The sequence below is a fragment of the Pecten maximus genome, chromosome 3 (genome assembly GCF_902652985.1).
Source record: "Pecten maximus chromosome 3, xPecMax1.1, whole genome shotgun sequence".
In the NCBI taxonomy this organism is placed as follows: Eukaryota; Metazoa; Mollusca; class Bivalvia; order Pectinida; family Pectinidae; genus Pecten; species Pecten maximus.
In genome coordinates this window covers 30,210,741-30,228,387 of record NC_047017.1, presented here as the reverse complement: position 1 = coordinate 30,228,387, position 17,647 = coordinate 30,210,741, and the positions used below count along the sequence as shown (strand labels likewise).

The 17,647-nt window shown below is 41.7% G+C and overlaps 1 protein-coding gene across 1 annotated transcript in view; it reads right to left on the bottom strand.

Annotated features, from left to right (window-relative positions):
• Positions 1-14,684, bottom strand: part of LOC117323868 (transmembrane protein 151B-like) — a 52,697-nt gene extending 38,013 nt beyond the window's left edge. The window contains exon 1 of the mRNA XM_033879371.1: positions 12,992-14,684. Coding sequence (XP_033735262.1) covers positions 12,992-13,018 — 27 coding nt within the window. The 5' untranslated portion in view covers positions 13,019-14,684. The remainder of the gene's footprint in view (positions 1-12,991) is intronic.
• Positions 14,685-17,647: the final 2,963 nt, after the last annotated feature.

Below are 17,647 nucleotides of genomic sequence, written 5' to 3'. Positions count from 1 at the left end.
TGTAATAGTGACCCCTGAGCGAACACATATTTTCTCGATTGTATTTTTTCGGTTGTAATAATAACCCCTGGCCGAACACATATTTATCCGGTTCTAAGAAGTGACACCTTAACCACTCGGCCACCACAGTCCTCCATATCCGACTGATTCTATTCATTTGTTACAATCATCGTCAGTGCAGCCATATAGGTAGTAATGGACATGAGCATTGTTATAGGAGTACATATAGCGTATTCATTGAGGTCTTAAGGAATCCTGGTTATAAAATCAAAATGTTTAAAATACAACACAATCATGCATGTACATTTTGACAAAATTACAAAAAATGTGTTAAATAATAGAATATATAACCTAATGATGATACAATGTGAGAATCAAAACGGTAGGTTACGAGGGATCACTAAAGGCGGTGCTCCACTCTCTATATGTAAATTTAAATAGAAAATATTCCATACACGCATGCGCAAACGGGTTTGTTTGAAAAATGGATGGCGGGTGATCGAAGCCACGCATCAAAAGCCCAAAGTCGATCAGACGTATTGGTTGCTGCCGCGAAGGCAAAGGAAATGAGTGGGCAAAATCACAACATCATCTGTGACTTACAGAGTCGACTTAATCTGTAAGATAAAACTAAAAGATGAGTTACACGTGAAATGCCACCATTAATTGACAGTGAATCTTCTCAGCATTTGATAAACATGCTTTTCTGTTTATCATCCGAGGATGTACCTCGGCGCGCGTATGCCAAGCGCTGGTTCACGATCTATTTTTAGATGTTTATTACATACTTTACTTATTATGAATTGTTGACATAACTGAGGTGATTTGACAGAAATCAAATGAAGACAAACCCAAATTAAGACTTGATTGTGCTTAGCTCGTTTCTCGCTCTACACCATACATTGCGATTGGTCGAAAATAAGCAGAAAGAGCACACGAACAAAATTCATATAATAAAAAACATGTTTTCATGGTGCCATGTCAGATCGGAGAAGCCATGTCTGGCTAAAGTCGACATAAGGACGGCCGTTACAGTCGACTATGGCGGCCTTGGTTATTATCTGCTTTCATTGATATACATTTGTATATTGTTCGGTACCGTCAACATTTGCCACCAATTCACAATGATGTTTTATAGGAGGTCAATTGCTCTATATAGGTTAGAAAGTGTCTGGCCGGTTCTAAAGAAAGCATTACAAGCCAGCTTCCTTCTGCGGAAGGCCTCGGGTGTTTACGTATCATGACTTCGTACAGTTCTAATACAGAACTGTGCATGTTGTTATGGAACTGTGCTAATTGACATTTCCATATAAATAGTTCAATGGGATGTGTCCACAATGCAATAACGACCGTCTAAGGCAGAGAACGGCTGTAAGTGGCCAGGGTGAGCACGGCTTGCTGGAGATCGGGAGTGTAAGAAAGGATTCCTACAGCATTAATCAGCACTGTCATAGAGCCGTGCTACAACAATGTAGCGCTTTATGAATTTTGATTCGATATTAATGTTTTTTATTTATTTATTTTTACTTTAAGGGAATAAAACTTAACGTCATGCCATAATGAAGCCAGATCTTTTAACAGTTGATTGAAGTCATGAATATTTTGGTGTAGACTTTATATTGGCGAATGTACATAGTTGCTGGGTATGAACATGAATTTCGGGATAACATTGAAGGTCAAAGAGGTTATATTGACGTAACCCATGAACACTAGCACTCGAGCAATATTCAGTTTAAATAGTTTCATAAGCAAAAACAAAAAGAAACATATATCGGCTTAAAGTGTACCTAGTGACCTCACGAAGCAAGCATATTTATTTCATAAGAGCATCAATTGTGGCTCCTATGGAGGTGCCGCGATTGCTCAGTCTGTTAGAGCGTCGACCACGGTAATATCACGTAGAAAACAAAAGTGCGTGGTTCAACGTTCCAAGCCGTGTCGGTTCGTGTTGTTCAGTAAGCTGATAAACCGGTTTGTGCTGTCGTGGTTAGTCCTTGGACGAAACACATTACCCTAACTGCTCTGGATGGCATGCGACGGGTCATCATGTGTGTTGTTCAGTGAAGTTGTCACCAAATACTACAAGGAGACCCCGCCTCAAAATGACCCTGGCTGTTCACTGGGCGATAAACCAAGTAAAAAAAAAAAAAAATATATATTCTATAGAATTCGGGATGGATGTAATTACCGTTAGTTACATAGAACTATACTTCAAATACAAAAACACCCGTCTTTGCTACAGTTATTTTTAGTCAATTTCAATAACAGGAACGCCGAGTTTAAATGACTGAATGTAATTCATTTATAAACTTGCACCTATGGTCCAACTGGGCATTTTTTGTTTTCGTGGAAAGCGACAAGATCTTTACATGACGGGTCTAATATAATGATATATTCTTATTAAACGAAATGCACTTGTGTATTCCTAGGAAGAACATGATATAACACCTAGGTGAATTTAAAGCTGGTACGTTCAGTGGTTTCTTTGTCATTTTGTTTAAAATGATGGATTACTTGGATGAAGCAAAAGACAGTTTCAATCGACGTATTTCTTTTGTGTAGAGTTTGCCTCATTTTTATTGATTTTAACTTAGATCTGCCGTGTTTCGTCTTTTGCATCCCTTGTAGTCACGAAGTGTGTTTTATCAGAACAAGAAATATATCATCAGATGATATAGAATTGATCACTGCCATGCTGGCATACAGTTTCACTTGGAAAAATCATAATCTACAATTTCTTTCTATGTTGTTCGAATGTTCGCCAATAGACACGGATCAACATGTCCGTGATTTTTTTTATATCTTCCATCAGGCGCTGTGTTGTGTAAAACAGAATTTGTCACGAGGATGGAGGCGTTAGATGGATTGGACCAATCAGACGATAGAAGGCGCCACTGGCGTACGGCTTAAATGTCTGGATTACCTTTGACATATCGTACCTACTACACCAGTAGTCCGAAACCAGCAGTCGTCAGGTGGCTCCCTCTGTCAGAGACAGACTGCGTTATCGAATTACATATATTGCGGGGAATCCTAACAAGGCTACTTTACTTCTTCAGATGACCTCAGGTCTTGACCTTACCGAAATTGAATATATGGTTCCGTTTATTGGCATAGCGTCGATGGTTTTATTATTTATGTGCAAGTATTAGTTGGCTAGACACCACCAAAATTTTTAGGGTAGCCTGTTATTGTAGATGTGCCAGTCGGCAGAGACGCGGACAATCAGGGAGACTCCTTGGTCATTACGTCTACGTGTGAATATCAGAGTGGCTAACCCTATTAGTACGCGATCGATGTACACGCCAGTCGTGAATGAACAGTCTTCCCTCAAATGGCGCTAATCATTTTTACAACTGTGTGGACAAAGTCCTAACGGATTTATAACCTTGCTTTTACCTCCGAACAGTCTTTTCCTCAAACATTTCATACATGTTTCAAAGCAATACGAAAGATGAACACTTGCGTTTGTATGCATCGACTTCACATGACTATTGTATGTGTAAGGTAGGATCCTTGTGCCTGCATCGAGCGTGATTAAAGAACGTTCACAAAGTTTAATCTGCGATAATGCTGGCAGACGTACATGTGTATCGGACAGTTATCAAAATTATACGATCTTCTTTTATAGCGACGAAAGCTGACCGCCTCCATCGTCCGTCGAAAATTGGACAATACTTTGTCCTACGCCGTAATAGACCCATCAGAACGCTATGCACATAGCTATTGGATTATTTTGGCTTGCATATGTTGATTATTAAGAATAATAACAATTTTCTGATGTTTGTAAGCAACTAAACGTCTATTTCTGCTCCCCGGGGTTAAAAGCAAGCGACGTCCAGAAGCTGTAGCGTACTATTAACTTTCAGTGTACGCTCGACTGGTCCCCGGAGAGATCACACTCGGAATGACGTCTTGTTCTAAAAGCATTTAAAGAACGCATCACATCAACAAACGATGTCTATCTGGTATATTCGTGAGATACAGTCATTCCGAGGCATAAGAGATTTGTCGGAACTCTCGTGTAATCTCACGAAAACACAGATTTGTCGGAACTCTCGTGTAATCTCACGAAAACAGAGATTTGTCCAAACTCTCGTGTAATCTCACGACAACAGATATTTGCCCGAACTCTCGTGTAATCTCACGATAACAGATATTTGTCCGAACTCTCGTGTAATCTCACGATAACTGAGATTTGTCCGAACTCTCATGTAATCTCACGATAACAGAGATTTGTCCAAACTCTCGTGTAATCTCACGACAACTGAGATTTGTCTGCTATGTTGACATAACTGAACTCCCCTGGCTAAATGAGTTTTCCACGTGTAAACGGCAATATCTATGTTTACGTCACGGGGATATTGTCAGATTACAGGGATTCGGTGTTTGTTTGTTTTTATCTAAAAGATACGCTACGTAAGGATGGGAAGAGGGATAGGGCTACATATGATTCGGGTGTTTCTCCAAAATATGTGGGATTTAGAATTCATAAAACCATACACACATATGTGTCAAAAGAAATGTATATATAACATACATTTATATTTAGGTGCAGGCTAATTTTGAGTACAGGAATCACACCCAAACGTAACCGATAACACCAATAACAACGTAGAATCTGTTAGGTAGGTTGTTTACTTTCATGTTCAATTGTAACGAGACTTATCACAACGAAATCATTGGGACATGTGTTCTCAATATAGTTGTCTAACTCAGAAGATGGTGAACTTTATTTGAAAATCGAAATTCATGTAACTTCAATATAGATCGGAATGTCATAGGGGGACGTTAAGTATCATGTATTGATAATGATGAGCATATAGCTTATCGTGTCCTCGTGCTCCGTGTGTCACAGCTTCCCGTAGCCTCGTGCCCCGTGTGTCTCAGCTTCCCGTGTCCTCTTGCACCGTGTGTCAGAGCTTCCTGTAACCTTGTGACCCGTTTGTCACAGCTTCCTGTGTTCTCGGGGCCGTGTGTCACAGCTTCCCGTATCCTCATGCCCCGTTTGTCAAAGCTTCCCGTATCCTCGCGCCCCGTTTGTCACAGTTTCCCGTGCCCACGTTCCCCGTGTGTCACAGCTTCCCGTATCCTCGTGACCCGTGTGTCACAGCTTCTCGTGTCCTCGTGACCCGTGTGTCACAGCTTCTCGTAACCTTGTGCCCCGTGTGTCACATCTGCCCGTAACCTTGTGCCCCGTGTCACAGCTTCCCGTGTTCTCGGGGCCCGTGTTTTACAGCTTCTCGTAACCTTGTGCCCCGTGTGTCACATCTGCCCGTAACCTTGTGCCCCGTGTCACAGCTTCCCGTGTTCTCGGGGCCCGTGTTTTACAGCTTCCTGTAACCTTGTGCTCCGCGTGTCACAGCTTCCCGTTACCTTGTGCCCCGTGTGTCACATCTTCCCGTACTCTCGGGGCCCGTGTGTCACAGCTTCCCGTAACCTTGTGCCCCGTGTGTCACATCTTCCCGTAACCTTGTGCCCCGTGTGTCACAGCTTCCCGTAACCTTGTGCCCCGTGTGTCACAGCTTCCCGTAACCTTGTGCCCCGTGTGTCACATCTTCCCGTACTCTCGGGACCGTGTGTCACAGCTCCAGTACTGTGTTACTGCACTTCTCACTCACAACACCGTTAATGTAAATTGTCTAAAAGCGATGAAGTAGTTGTGTGGTATTAACAAATTAATCGACTATCTCGTCCACTGATAGCTTACTTAATCTGCTGCTTTATTCGTGTCATTAACCCTGCACGTGACTTCAGTGGACTTCACTAATTGTTGATCAAGTCTATTGGACAGATGATTATGAACGGAGCTGGCGATAGTAATTACCGGTGTCGACCATCCATTTCTAAGCAATCGTACACCGTCTCTCTGTGTTGTTCCCAGCAGACTCCGGTGATTCGTGTACAACATTCTACATTGTATATTTTCCATGTATCTTATTAAGAGGACCTGTGTAACTTACTGTGTATTTCCCTGTATCTCAACCAACATATTACCTGTGTAACCTACTGTATATTTCCCTGTTTCTTAACCAACACAGTACCTTTGTACAAAGCAGCTTACTAAAGTGCAGCTATCACTGTCTGTATGTACCTTATGGAGAGTCACTTCGCATTTACACTCTGATATTTATCACCTGGGAGTTTGTAACTATGTGACCTTTTTCAATTTGACTGTAATTGTTTTTCATCTTTCACTTTAAGTTTCGCAGTTAACAGAATATAACGAAACCGTAATTCTAACTAAAAGCCGATTAAAAGGTGACAAAATATGATTAGAAATAAAGATATGTATAGAAACCTTTGAACATGAACAAGGAGGAAATGATCAGGCGTTCTGGAAGGGGAAGCGTTTTCTAGTTCATCGACGACACAAGCCTTGCATATCCAGGTCAAAGGTGGGTTACATTGTCAAAATGATAATCTGAGAGGTGACCAGTGAACCACTAGGAGTATCATCAAGTACCGAACACGTCTCATAGTATATATCACACACATGATGTCGACCTTGAAATGCTTCCGTCGTCATCAACCTGCATCACTCCAGACCTTGATTTGTTAATTCTTCAGCATATTTCACCCAAAATTTATTATTTTATTTTTACATCCTAAAGGTTTCGTCTGCCATGCATGTGCTGGCAGTATATATTGTAGCGGTGTCGCCTCAGTAAGTTACATTGTGTATCTCAGATTATGTTGGCTTCACCATGCAGACAATATACATGTACAACATACTGTGTCGGTGTACTTCAACATACAACTCTTTAGAACATTCAATGTACACCTGTCATCGGACTACAATATACAGCTTGTATGTACTCTCTTGACCGCTGACTTTGTTGTTTCAATATGAAGCTGACTTGCCCCCCAACCCCCAACTACACCCGTTTCTCGTATAATTTCACTTAAATCTACATGGATAATATGTTATCGTTTGCACTATTAATGGAGTACATATAGCAATACCTACATCTCACGATGATCAAAGCCTTAACACTAGCAGTAATTACCGCGTGCTAATTAGCTTATACACATATATATAAAGACTGTTTGTCTTTTCCGATCTTTTAGTTTGTTTTCGTGATATTAACTTTTCTTCTTTCTCAAACCTACGCCGTTTGCAGGTCGAAATCGATTCGTCATTACGTACCTTGCTCCGTATATTACGATTTCAGTGGCAGGTTCGAATTCTAACTGACAAACATGTATATACAGGTCGACTGGGACTTTTGTGCAAGCTTCATGGACTCAATCACGATCTTATTGGGAAATAACACTGGTTTCTTGTTACTTTAAGACAATAAACAGTTTTGATTGAGCTAAATAGTGTGTCGTGTGGCTCCGTTGTCATCACCCCGGTTCTTTACTTGAGAACATGCCATTCATTGGGTATGATTGTCATAATTGGATGGTGTCGTTGATACAGCAAAACACGAGTTTATTGAATTTGAATTGTTTGCTTGCAAATCTTAGTGTATAGATCACTTGATATTTTGGATATAAAGATTCCAATCAAATCCCATTGTAATGTCGATATACGGTTTACGCAGTAGCATCGGGACGAAATCATTGAGCTTTTGTTTTAGGTAACCAAATCTGATTACAGTGCTTTATATAATTACCGCAGCTACCCTAAACGAAATTATTCAGATTTTTCCCGATCTGCGAGCTATTATCTAGCTTTAACTGACAAGAAAAACAGCGGTTGGTGTGCTTATCTGCGCGACTTCCGGTGGTATCTCAGCTTTTACGGAATTCATTGGCATTTTCAAACGATTGATATATGACATGATATGAGATTGTGGTTCAGCCTCCGTGGTACTGACAATAGTTGAGTTACGTCATCAGACGCCTACATGTACAGGCAAGCCCACAGCTCGTGTGATCTATACGAGTTATTCCCTCTTACTTGTTGAACGGCGCGTAGAATATCGACAAGTACTTCCGGTTCAAGTACAGATACCTACTGCACCAGAGACTTGTATATTGATATATGCACTGTTATATGACCACCTGTGTCCTTTCTAAGAAACACTAATACACAAGCCATTATCCTGTTAACTCTCAATACTATGAATATATGCCGCCAAAACAAGAAGTATGCCTGAATGAAATAATGTTAGTAAGAGTATTCGTTTGATCGTTTACATGTCAGTTTTTCATTTACATTTTTTCATTTTACATTTTTCATATGTAATAATAACGTGCGCATCCTCTTGAAAATAGAGACTTGCGTCATCACCTATCTATAAATAGTATCGTGGGTTATCTATCTTCTCACAGCATCACGCGCAATCAATCAGTGCATATTAATTGTCGCATGCAATTAATTGACCAATACTGTACAAATTCATGAATAGTAACACGCGTCACGCATCTACATGTATATAGTTACTACATGAACTTATATTCTATACATCTATACACTCAAGAGTACGCCAATCATCTATACACATGTAACAACACGAGTTACATACATATGTACACATACCAACACGCGTTACACGTGATATCTACACATATACTAACACGAGTTAAACATGATATCAATACATACCAATACACGTGCTACATATGATGCGTACACATACCAAAACGTGTTACACGTGATATCCATACATACCAACACGCGTTACACGTGATATCTACACATACAAACACGCGTTACACGTGATATATACACATACCAACACGTGTTACACATGATAAATGTATCTACACATACCAACACGTGTTACACATGATATCCATACATACCAACACGTGTTACACATGATATCTACACATACCAACACGTGTTACACGTGATATCCATACATACCAACACGTGTTACACATGATATCCATACATACCAACACGTGTTACACATGATATCTACACATACCAACACGTGTTACACGTGATATCCATACATACCAACACGTGTTACATGTGATATCCATACATACCAACACGTGTTACACGTGATATCTACACATACAAACACGCGTTACACGTGATATCTACACATACCAACACGTGTTACACGTGGTATCCATACAAACCAACACGTGTTACACGTGATATCTTCACATACAAACACGCGTTTCACGTGATATCTACACATACAAACACGCGTTTCACGTGATATCTACACATACCAACACGTGTTACACGTGGTATCCATACAAACCAACACGTGTTACACGTGATATCTACACATACAAACACGCGTTTCACGTGATATCTTCACATACCAACACGTGTTACACGTGATATCCATACATACCAACTCGTGTTATACGTGATATCCATACATACCAACACGTGTTACACGTGATATCCATACATACCAACACGTGTTACACGTGATATCCATACATACCAACACGTGTTACACGTGATATCCATACATACCAACACGTGTTACACGTGATATCTACACATACAAACACGCGTTACAAGTGATATCTATACATACCAACACGTGTTACACGTGATATCCATACATACCAACACGTGTTACACATGATATCTACATATACAAACACGTGTTACACGTGGTATCCATACAAACCAACACGCGTTACACATGATATCTACACATACCAACATGTTTTACATGTGATATCCATACATAAAAACGCGCGTTACACGTGGTATTCTTACATTTCAACACGTTTACTCGTGATATCTACACCAATATACCCACACGAGTTACACGTGATATCTACAATACCAACACACGTTATACATATGCTATATACGCATATCTCACTTGTGATGTAGTTGTGGTTATCTATAAACTTTACACATTTAATACCACGTTACAGTCGCAGACACACTGGCATATTTCGTGATCGGTTGAGTTGCTTTCCGGGACTTGGTGCGAGCTGGGAGCGATTCGTGATTAAATTCACTACAAATGATATACAGTTATCGAAATGAAGAGATTGAAGGGGACACACTGTACCTCAAGGCATCAGACTAGATTATAAAGTATCTCATAAATAATTGATAACACAATCAGAAACATCAAGTTGCTTTCACAGGAAAATAAAACCTTCAGAGGAAAACTTACTAGGTATGGACCTACCCTTGGCGGATAGTGAACTGTAGGCAAATCGTGGTCTGTACACTTCATTTGAGTAAGGTTCTGATTTCAGAATAACTACATTACAACAGTAGATTGATCAAGTTTGAGAGAGTGAAACAAGGCGCTAGTTGATTTGTCTGTATTTAGCAACAAAAAGCAGCATATCTGTTAGTCCGTGGTTATGGTTTATGACATGTCTAGAGGCCAATCATTGTCTGTTATTCTCATCTCTGTGTAGAAATAAATGATGACCGATTCACAAACAGAAATACTTATGTTATGATAGTTTTGTTTGGCTGACGTAGTATGAATCTTCTGCTAAAATCGATAAAAATGACATTTCTGAGTAATGTCAGTGTGTTGTAAACACCGGAGGTATTGAAATTGCTCATCACCAAGACACAATGGAGCTACATGTAACAAATAAATCATTTGTGAGACAGATAATCCACAAACGGATTATACCTGTGATACAGCTAATACAAAAACGGGTTGTCTGTGAGACGGTACAGCTAATCAACAATAAAACGGGTTATCTCTGAGAGAGCTAATCCCCAAAATGGGTTATATGTAGGACAGCCAATCCACAAACGGGTTATATGTATGACAGCCAATCCACAAACGGGTTATATGTAGGACAGCTAATCCACAAACGGGTTATATGTAGGACAGCCAATCCACACACGAATTATCTGTGAGATAGCTATCAACAAACGGGTTATCTGTGGGACAGCTAATCCACAAACGGGTTATCTGTGGGACAGCTAATCCACAAACGGGTTATCTGTGGGACAGCTAATCCACAAACGGAATATCTCTAAGACAGCTAATCCACAAACGGGTTATATGTAGGACAGCCAATCCACAAACGGGTTATATGTAGGACAGTCAATCCACAAACGAATTATCTGTGAAATAGCTATCAACAAACGGGTTATCTGTGGGACAGCTAATCCACAAACGGAGTATCCGTGGGACAGCTAATCCACAAACGGAATATCTCTAAGACAGCTAATCCACAAACGGGTTATATGTAGGACAGCCAATCCACAAACGAATTGTCTGTGAGACAGCTAATCCACAAACGGGTTATATGTAGGACAGACAATCCACAAACGGGTTATATGTAGGACAGCTAATCGACAAACAGGTAATATGTAGGACAGCCAATCGACAAACGGGTTGTATGTAGGTCAGTCAATCGACAAACGGGTTATATGTAGGACAGCCAATCCACAAACGAATTATCTGGGGGACAGCTAATCCACAAACGGAATATCTCTGAGACAGCTAATCCACAAACGGGTTATATGTAGGACAGTCAATCGACAAACAGGTAATATGTAGGACAGCCAATCGACAAACGAATTATCTTGGGGACAGCTAATCTACAAACGGACTTTCTCTGAGACAGCTAATCCACAAACGAACTTTCTCTGAGACAGCTTATCCCACAAACAAGGCATAGGTAGGCCAGCCAATCCGCAAACGAATCATATGTAGGCCAGCCAATCAGGAACAAGGAACAACAAACGAGTTATATGAAAAGCAGCCAATCAGGAAAAAAGTACAACAGACGACTTATATGCTGGGCATCTAATCAGACAAAAGGAACAGATCTCGAGCAGAAGTACAGTGGTATATTAAGTTCTAGTGTAAACTTTAGAACAGACAGATTTGGATTTCTCATTTGCGTGGACTGCAAACTTTCATTAAACAATCGGTAAGACCTGTGAACAGGTGCGACAACCGAATATCATTATTTTTTTCTTTATTAGTCTTACCGTATTACTGTACATGGCAAAACCAACATGACTTCCTTAACATATAGAATGTCTGTTTGCGTGTTCAGTAAGCTGTGGTTAGTTATATCACGGCGTTATTAAAATGTAATTGTTTAATTGTTGGATGGTTCCGTGTACTCACTTGCGAAGACATGAGTTTGACTGACGGCGAAACATGAACATCTTAACATCTTTATAAAGATAATTGTCAGAGGGGTCGCGTGCTAGGTCTAATTTAGAAATATCAGTTTCATTTCATGAAATAGTCATCGGATATTGTGTTTCTAGGACGAATTGGCCGATGTCTGTTCGATTTTATCACACAAAAGAGGTGACTGTGTGACATACTCAGACATATCAAATCCACATAAACTTTTCCTAAACTGTTGAAAAATGAAAGTGAGACAGTCGAGAATCATGCTATGGTATCATAATTGTGTATTCCTTCTCCCTGACTGATACACATTGATATAAAAAAAAGTTTCAATATCATTACTTCATTTCTGATCATTACTGTTTAATATATTTTGTGAGGGACCTTATCGTTCCTTAATTTCGTGTTTACGTAACGTTGATGATTTATTATTCCTTAATATTAAAGTCAAGTGTCCAATTAATGGACATTTAGCTGCTATATTTTATATATGTTGAAATCAAACAATAGCAATTGATTTTGTTGAAAAATGTATTTGATGATTCTATAGAAGTGCCAATGGCCTGAAATCCTAACAGAAAGCGTCGCACGTATTTACTGAAGGTAACCATATTTACAGATATACTAATAGTATTTTTTTTTGTGAGAACTTTAATTGAATGTTTTAAATACCTCATAAACTTAAACATTATTCAATTTGTTTTTGATAATGAACTTAACTTGTATGTAAACAACAAAGATAAACTGAAATTTCAAGAAATATCACAAGCATATCAATGTTTACTGTCGTACTGGTAAATTCAGTACCAACACTGCATACATTATCATGTAAACATTCATTGTGGTTCATAAATTCTTGTCTGCAATTGTCAACAATCATGTAAGGCCGTTTACATAACCATTTTCGCGGAGCCCTAACTGGCGAGTATTGTATACCTGGCAGTAATAGTACATACATAGTTAAAACTATGACTTACCTCAGTTGGAGAAGTATCCATTTGCATCACTAGTTAGAAGAGCCAGCAACCCTTCCCATGTTAAACCCCGTGGGACAAGGGCGTTACCACAAAGTCCCCTCGTGGAGCCGTGGCGTCGCCTCAAAATGTATGAGTACAGAGCGTCGCTTGGGACCGGGTTTCTAGTGTGGGGCTCGAGGTTACCAGCTATTTGTCCTGGTCACAGCCTATTTCCAGCGTCATGTTCCGCAGAAACAATTCTTTGGTTTGTTATTTCTGCCACCATTTTGTGTCTACTGATAATATATAAACCACTTCGGGAACATAATACTACGCAGGACGCATATAGGGAGAAATACTCTTTACCACATGTTGGTCACACTTTTAGGGTATCTCAACTTCCGTAAGTTTCCGTGCCGGAGTGGCTGTGCACGAGTTGCAGTGGTTCGCAAGTATGTCCAGCTGCTGCTTGCGCCTCCCTGACTGGCTAACGCCTTTTTTGTCAATTACAGATCTATGCAGGCTAGGGAAGCACAACTGTCCCAAAAGGTTTGCTATTTCCCCAGAAAATCAATGCAGCATCTCGCAATGAATGATTTCTGTGAATTAAAGGCTTGTTTGTAAGGACAAGATAACGCTCACTATTTACTCACTGGGGCCCGAACCCCTCACCCATTGGTCCCAAATCTCCTTTAATGCCACATCCCGTGGTTGGCATGTGTTGTCTATGTTCATACGAAGCATGACCATTAAGTCCAGATCAGTAGGCTTGCTTTCACGCGAGTTTATGTAAAACAAATTCGTGATGTAGACACTAATTACTAGTGCTGGTCACATTCTGAGTAGCCTTGTGATTTCCGTACCTTGTGGTTTCCGTACCCATTTTGTCTGAGTACTCGAGTATACCTGTCAGAATGTTTTTCCAGTTCGTTAATAGATGTATAATGGACCATTACGTAAGCTCTCTGTATAAATGTCGTTGTCACCAAGGAGTGTTTACAACATCAGGAGTATACCCCAATAAGTCCAGCTTAAGAGAATCCCGATAACTTTAGCTCGGAAAGTATAATGGCTTGATAAGATATCTGGCAGATTATAGCTGAATTTTATTAATCCATTGTTTCACTTCAGGAATCCCTCGTCACCAGCGTAAGAGAATATCCAGTCTCTGTGGTATTGCTAGAGTTTACCATCTTCGGTAGCGAATATTATCGGCTAATCAGCACACAGCATTGTCTTTCAGACCTTCGTTATGATTCGTCGTTTACTCAGAACGTGTAATAATACCCAGGTTCGTGATCGTCCTCCCTCCTGTATAAGTGAGCACGGCAGGTGCTTGTACCACATCCGGGCGTTAGTAGACCAAGGGTCACTTTATGGAGTAACGAGTTGATGAAAAACCAATAAAGTGATTTGATTTGGCTGTGGCACTTCACTGATGATAACGCACAGGTAGACATGGACTTACCATTAACTAGCAGTGTCGGACGTGCAAACCGCTCAACCGGAACGTCACCAGGGAAGCTGGGCACTTTATCATACATCTACATCGTACTAATGACTCTGGCACCAACCTCAGGTCCATTCACAGTTACACATGTATTATAGCACGGGCCGTCATAGGATAATTCTGTCTTGTTTGTCATTGATTCGTTAAGGCATTGACTCAGGCTATCTAGTGGTGGCGTGCCTTGAGTATAACCCGGCGGCACTACTGTCGCTAGTGTTTGTATTATTGAACTTGTACAAGCTGGCCAGTATATAGTGTTTCCATATAATGCGACATTGTCGTCCTGCAATTATCTTTGTTTGTTGTTTTATGGGTAATAAAATTTATAGAATACACCTATGAGTACAAGTCATCTCACTGTCCAAAGAATGTTTCCAATGTTTCGATCGTAGATCTGGCCACATACTCGTCGCTATTCAAAAATGTTACACACCGGGAACGATCTTACTGCTTTTGTTGTTCGTTATTGTCACATAAGATAGTCACTCCTTGTAGCGGCACATTGTCGCTATAACTATGGCGACGACTAGCTAGGCATTATATCGTCATTTGTAACATTACGTACTAAGACATTATATAATCCATCGCTCCTAAATACAACATCGTACGACATCAGCCGCTGTGTCTATAAAAATAGGTGTTATAGGATTTTCTCGGAGACAACGTGTCGGAATTGCTCCTTTCGCAGTAGGTCATATGATTGGGAATGCTTACACACAGAATGGGCTCCAGTGTCTTATACGTCACCGAATTACAGCAGAGTTCCAGCGCCTTGTACGTCACCGAAATTCAGCAGAGTTCCAGCGCCTTGTACGTCACCGAAATTCAGCAGAGTTTCAGCGCGTTGTACGTCACCGAAATTCAGCAGAGTTTCAGCGCCTTATACGTCACCGAATTACAGCAGAGTTCCAGCGCCTTGTACGTCACCGAGTAACAGCAGAGTTCCTGCACCTTAAATTCCAGCGCCTTGTGCGTCATCGAGTTACAGCAGACGTGAGATAACCTGTACTCACCAAACATTCAATTAATGAAGCTTCACGCCAAATCACCATGCCCACTATCACAAATATCTATAATAATCCGCACATCGTAATGTTCCGTTATCCTTCCTCACGCCACCATCTTGTCTCCGATGGGGTTTGTTTTCCCCCCGCTTTAAATTAATTTCGGGCATGTTTACGGCTGTGTCTGGCGACGTTTTGAAACAAAGCGTGAAGCCCGTATGTGGTGGAAGAAAGTGTCTGGATATTCGTATACACTTCTCACTCTCAATAATGTCATCCAGTTTATCTTGTGCCATCACATCTCATAGACTAAAGCACGTGTATACCGGTACACTGGGACCTTTCTGACGGACATCAGTGACCAGGCGTGTATACCGGTACACATTGGACCTTTCTGACGGACATCAGTGACCAGGCGTGTATACCGGTACACATTGGACCTTTCTGACGGACATCAGTGACCAGGCGTGTATATCGGTACACTGGGACCTTTCTGACGGACAGGAGTGACCAGGCGTGTTTATCGGTACACATTGGACCTTTCTGACGGACATCAGTGACCAGGCGTGTATATCGGTACACTGGGACCTTTCTGACGGACATCAGTGACCAGGCGTGTATATCGGTACACATTGGACCTTTCTGACGGACATCAGTGACCAGGCGTGTATACCGGTACACATTGGACCTTTCTGACGGACATCAGTGACCAGGCGTGTATATCGGTACACATTGGACCTTTCTGACGGACATCAGTGACCAGGCGTGTATATCGGTACACTGGGACCTTTCTGACGGACATCAGTGACCAGGCGTGTATACCGGGGTAATGGGACCTTACTAACGGACAGCAGTAGACATGCGTGTATCCCGGAACATTGACCTTGCTTACGGACATTAGTACATACGCGTGCACACCGGGACATATGAACCTTTCTGATGGACATTAGTGGACAGGCGTGGATACCGGGACACTGGGACCTTTCTGATGGACAACAATGGACGGCATGGATTTTTACGCCTCGACATATCGGGATACTTGGAACTTTAAGACGGACAGCAGTGGACATTTCTGACAGATTGCAGTGGACAGGCGTGGGTACCGAGATATTGGGACCTTTTGGATGGGCGGTAGTGGACAGGCGTGGATACCGAGATATTGGGACCTTTTTGACGGGCAGTAGTGGACAGGCGTGGATACCGGGATATTGGGACCTTTTTGACGGGCAGTAGTGGACAGGCGTGGATACCGGGATATTGGAACCTTTTTTTGACGGGCAGTAATGGACAGGCGTGGATACCAGGATATTGGGACCTTTTTGACGGGCAGTAGTGGACAGGTGTGGATACCGAGATATTGGGACCTTTTTGATGGGCGGTAGTGGACAGGTGTGGGTACCGAGATATTGGGACCTTTTGGATGGGCGGTAGTGGACAGGTGTGGGTACCGAGATATTGGGACCTTTTTGACGGGCAGTAGTGGACAGGCGTGGATACCGGGATATTGGGACCTTTTGGACGGGCAGTAGTGGACAGGCGTGGATACCGGAATATTGGGACCTTTTTGACGGGCAGTAGTGGACAGGCGTGGATACCGGAATATTGGGACCTTTTTGACGGGCAGTAGTGGACAGGCGTGGATACCGGGATATTGGGACCTTTTGGATGGGCGGTAGTGGACAGGTGTGGGTACCGAGATATTGGGACCTTTTTGACGGGCAGTAGTGGACAGGCGTGGATACCGGGATATTGGGACCTTTTGGACGGGCAGTAGTGGACAGGCGTGGATACCGGAATATTGGGACCTTTTTGACGGGCAGTAGTGGACAGGCGTGGATACCGGAATATTGGGACCTTTTTGACGGGCAGTAGTGGACAGGCGTGGATACCGGAATATTGGGACCTTTTTGACGGGCAGTAGTGGACAGGCGTGGATACCGGGATATTGGGACCTTTTTGACGGGCAGTAGTGGACAGGCGTGGATGCTGGAACATACCGGGATACTGGGACATACCGGGATACTGGGATCTTTCTGATGGATAGTGGTACAGGACAGGCGTATTCATCGGAATAATTGGACCTTTTTGACGGACAGTATTGGACAAGCGTTGATACCGGGACACTGGGACCATTCTGACGGAGAGCGGTGGAGGGAGGTCATT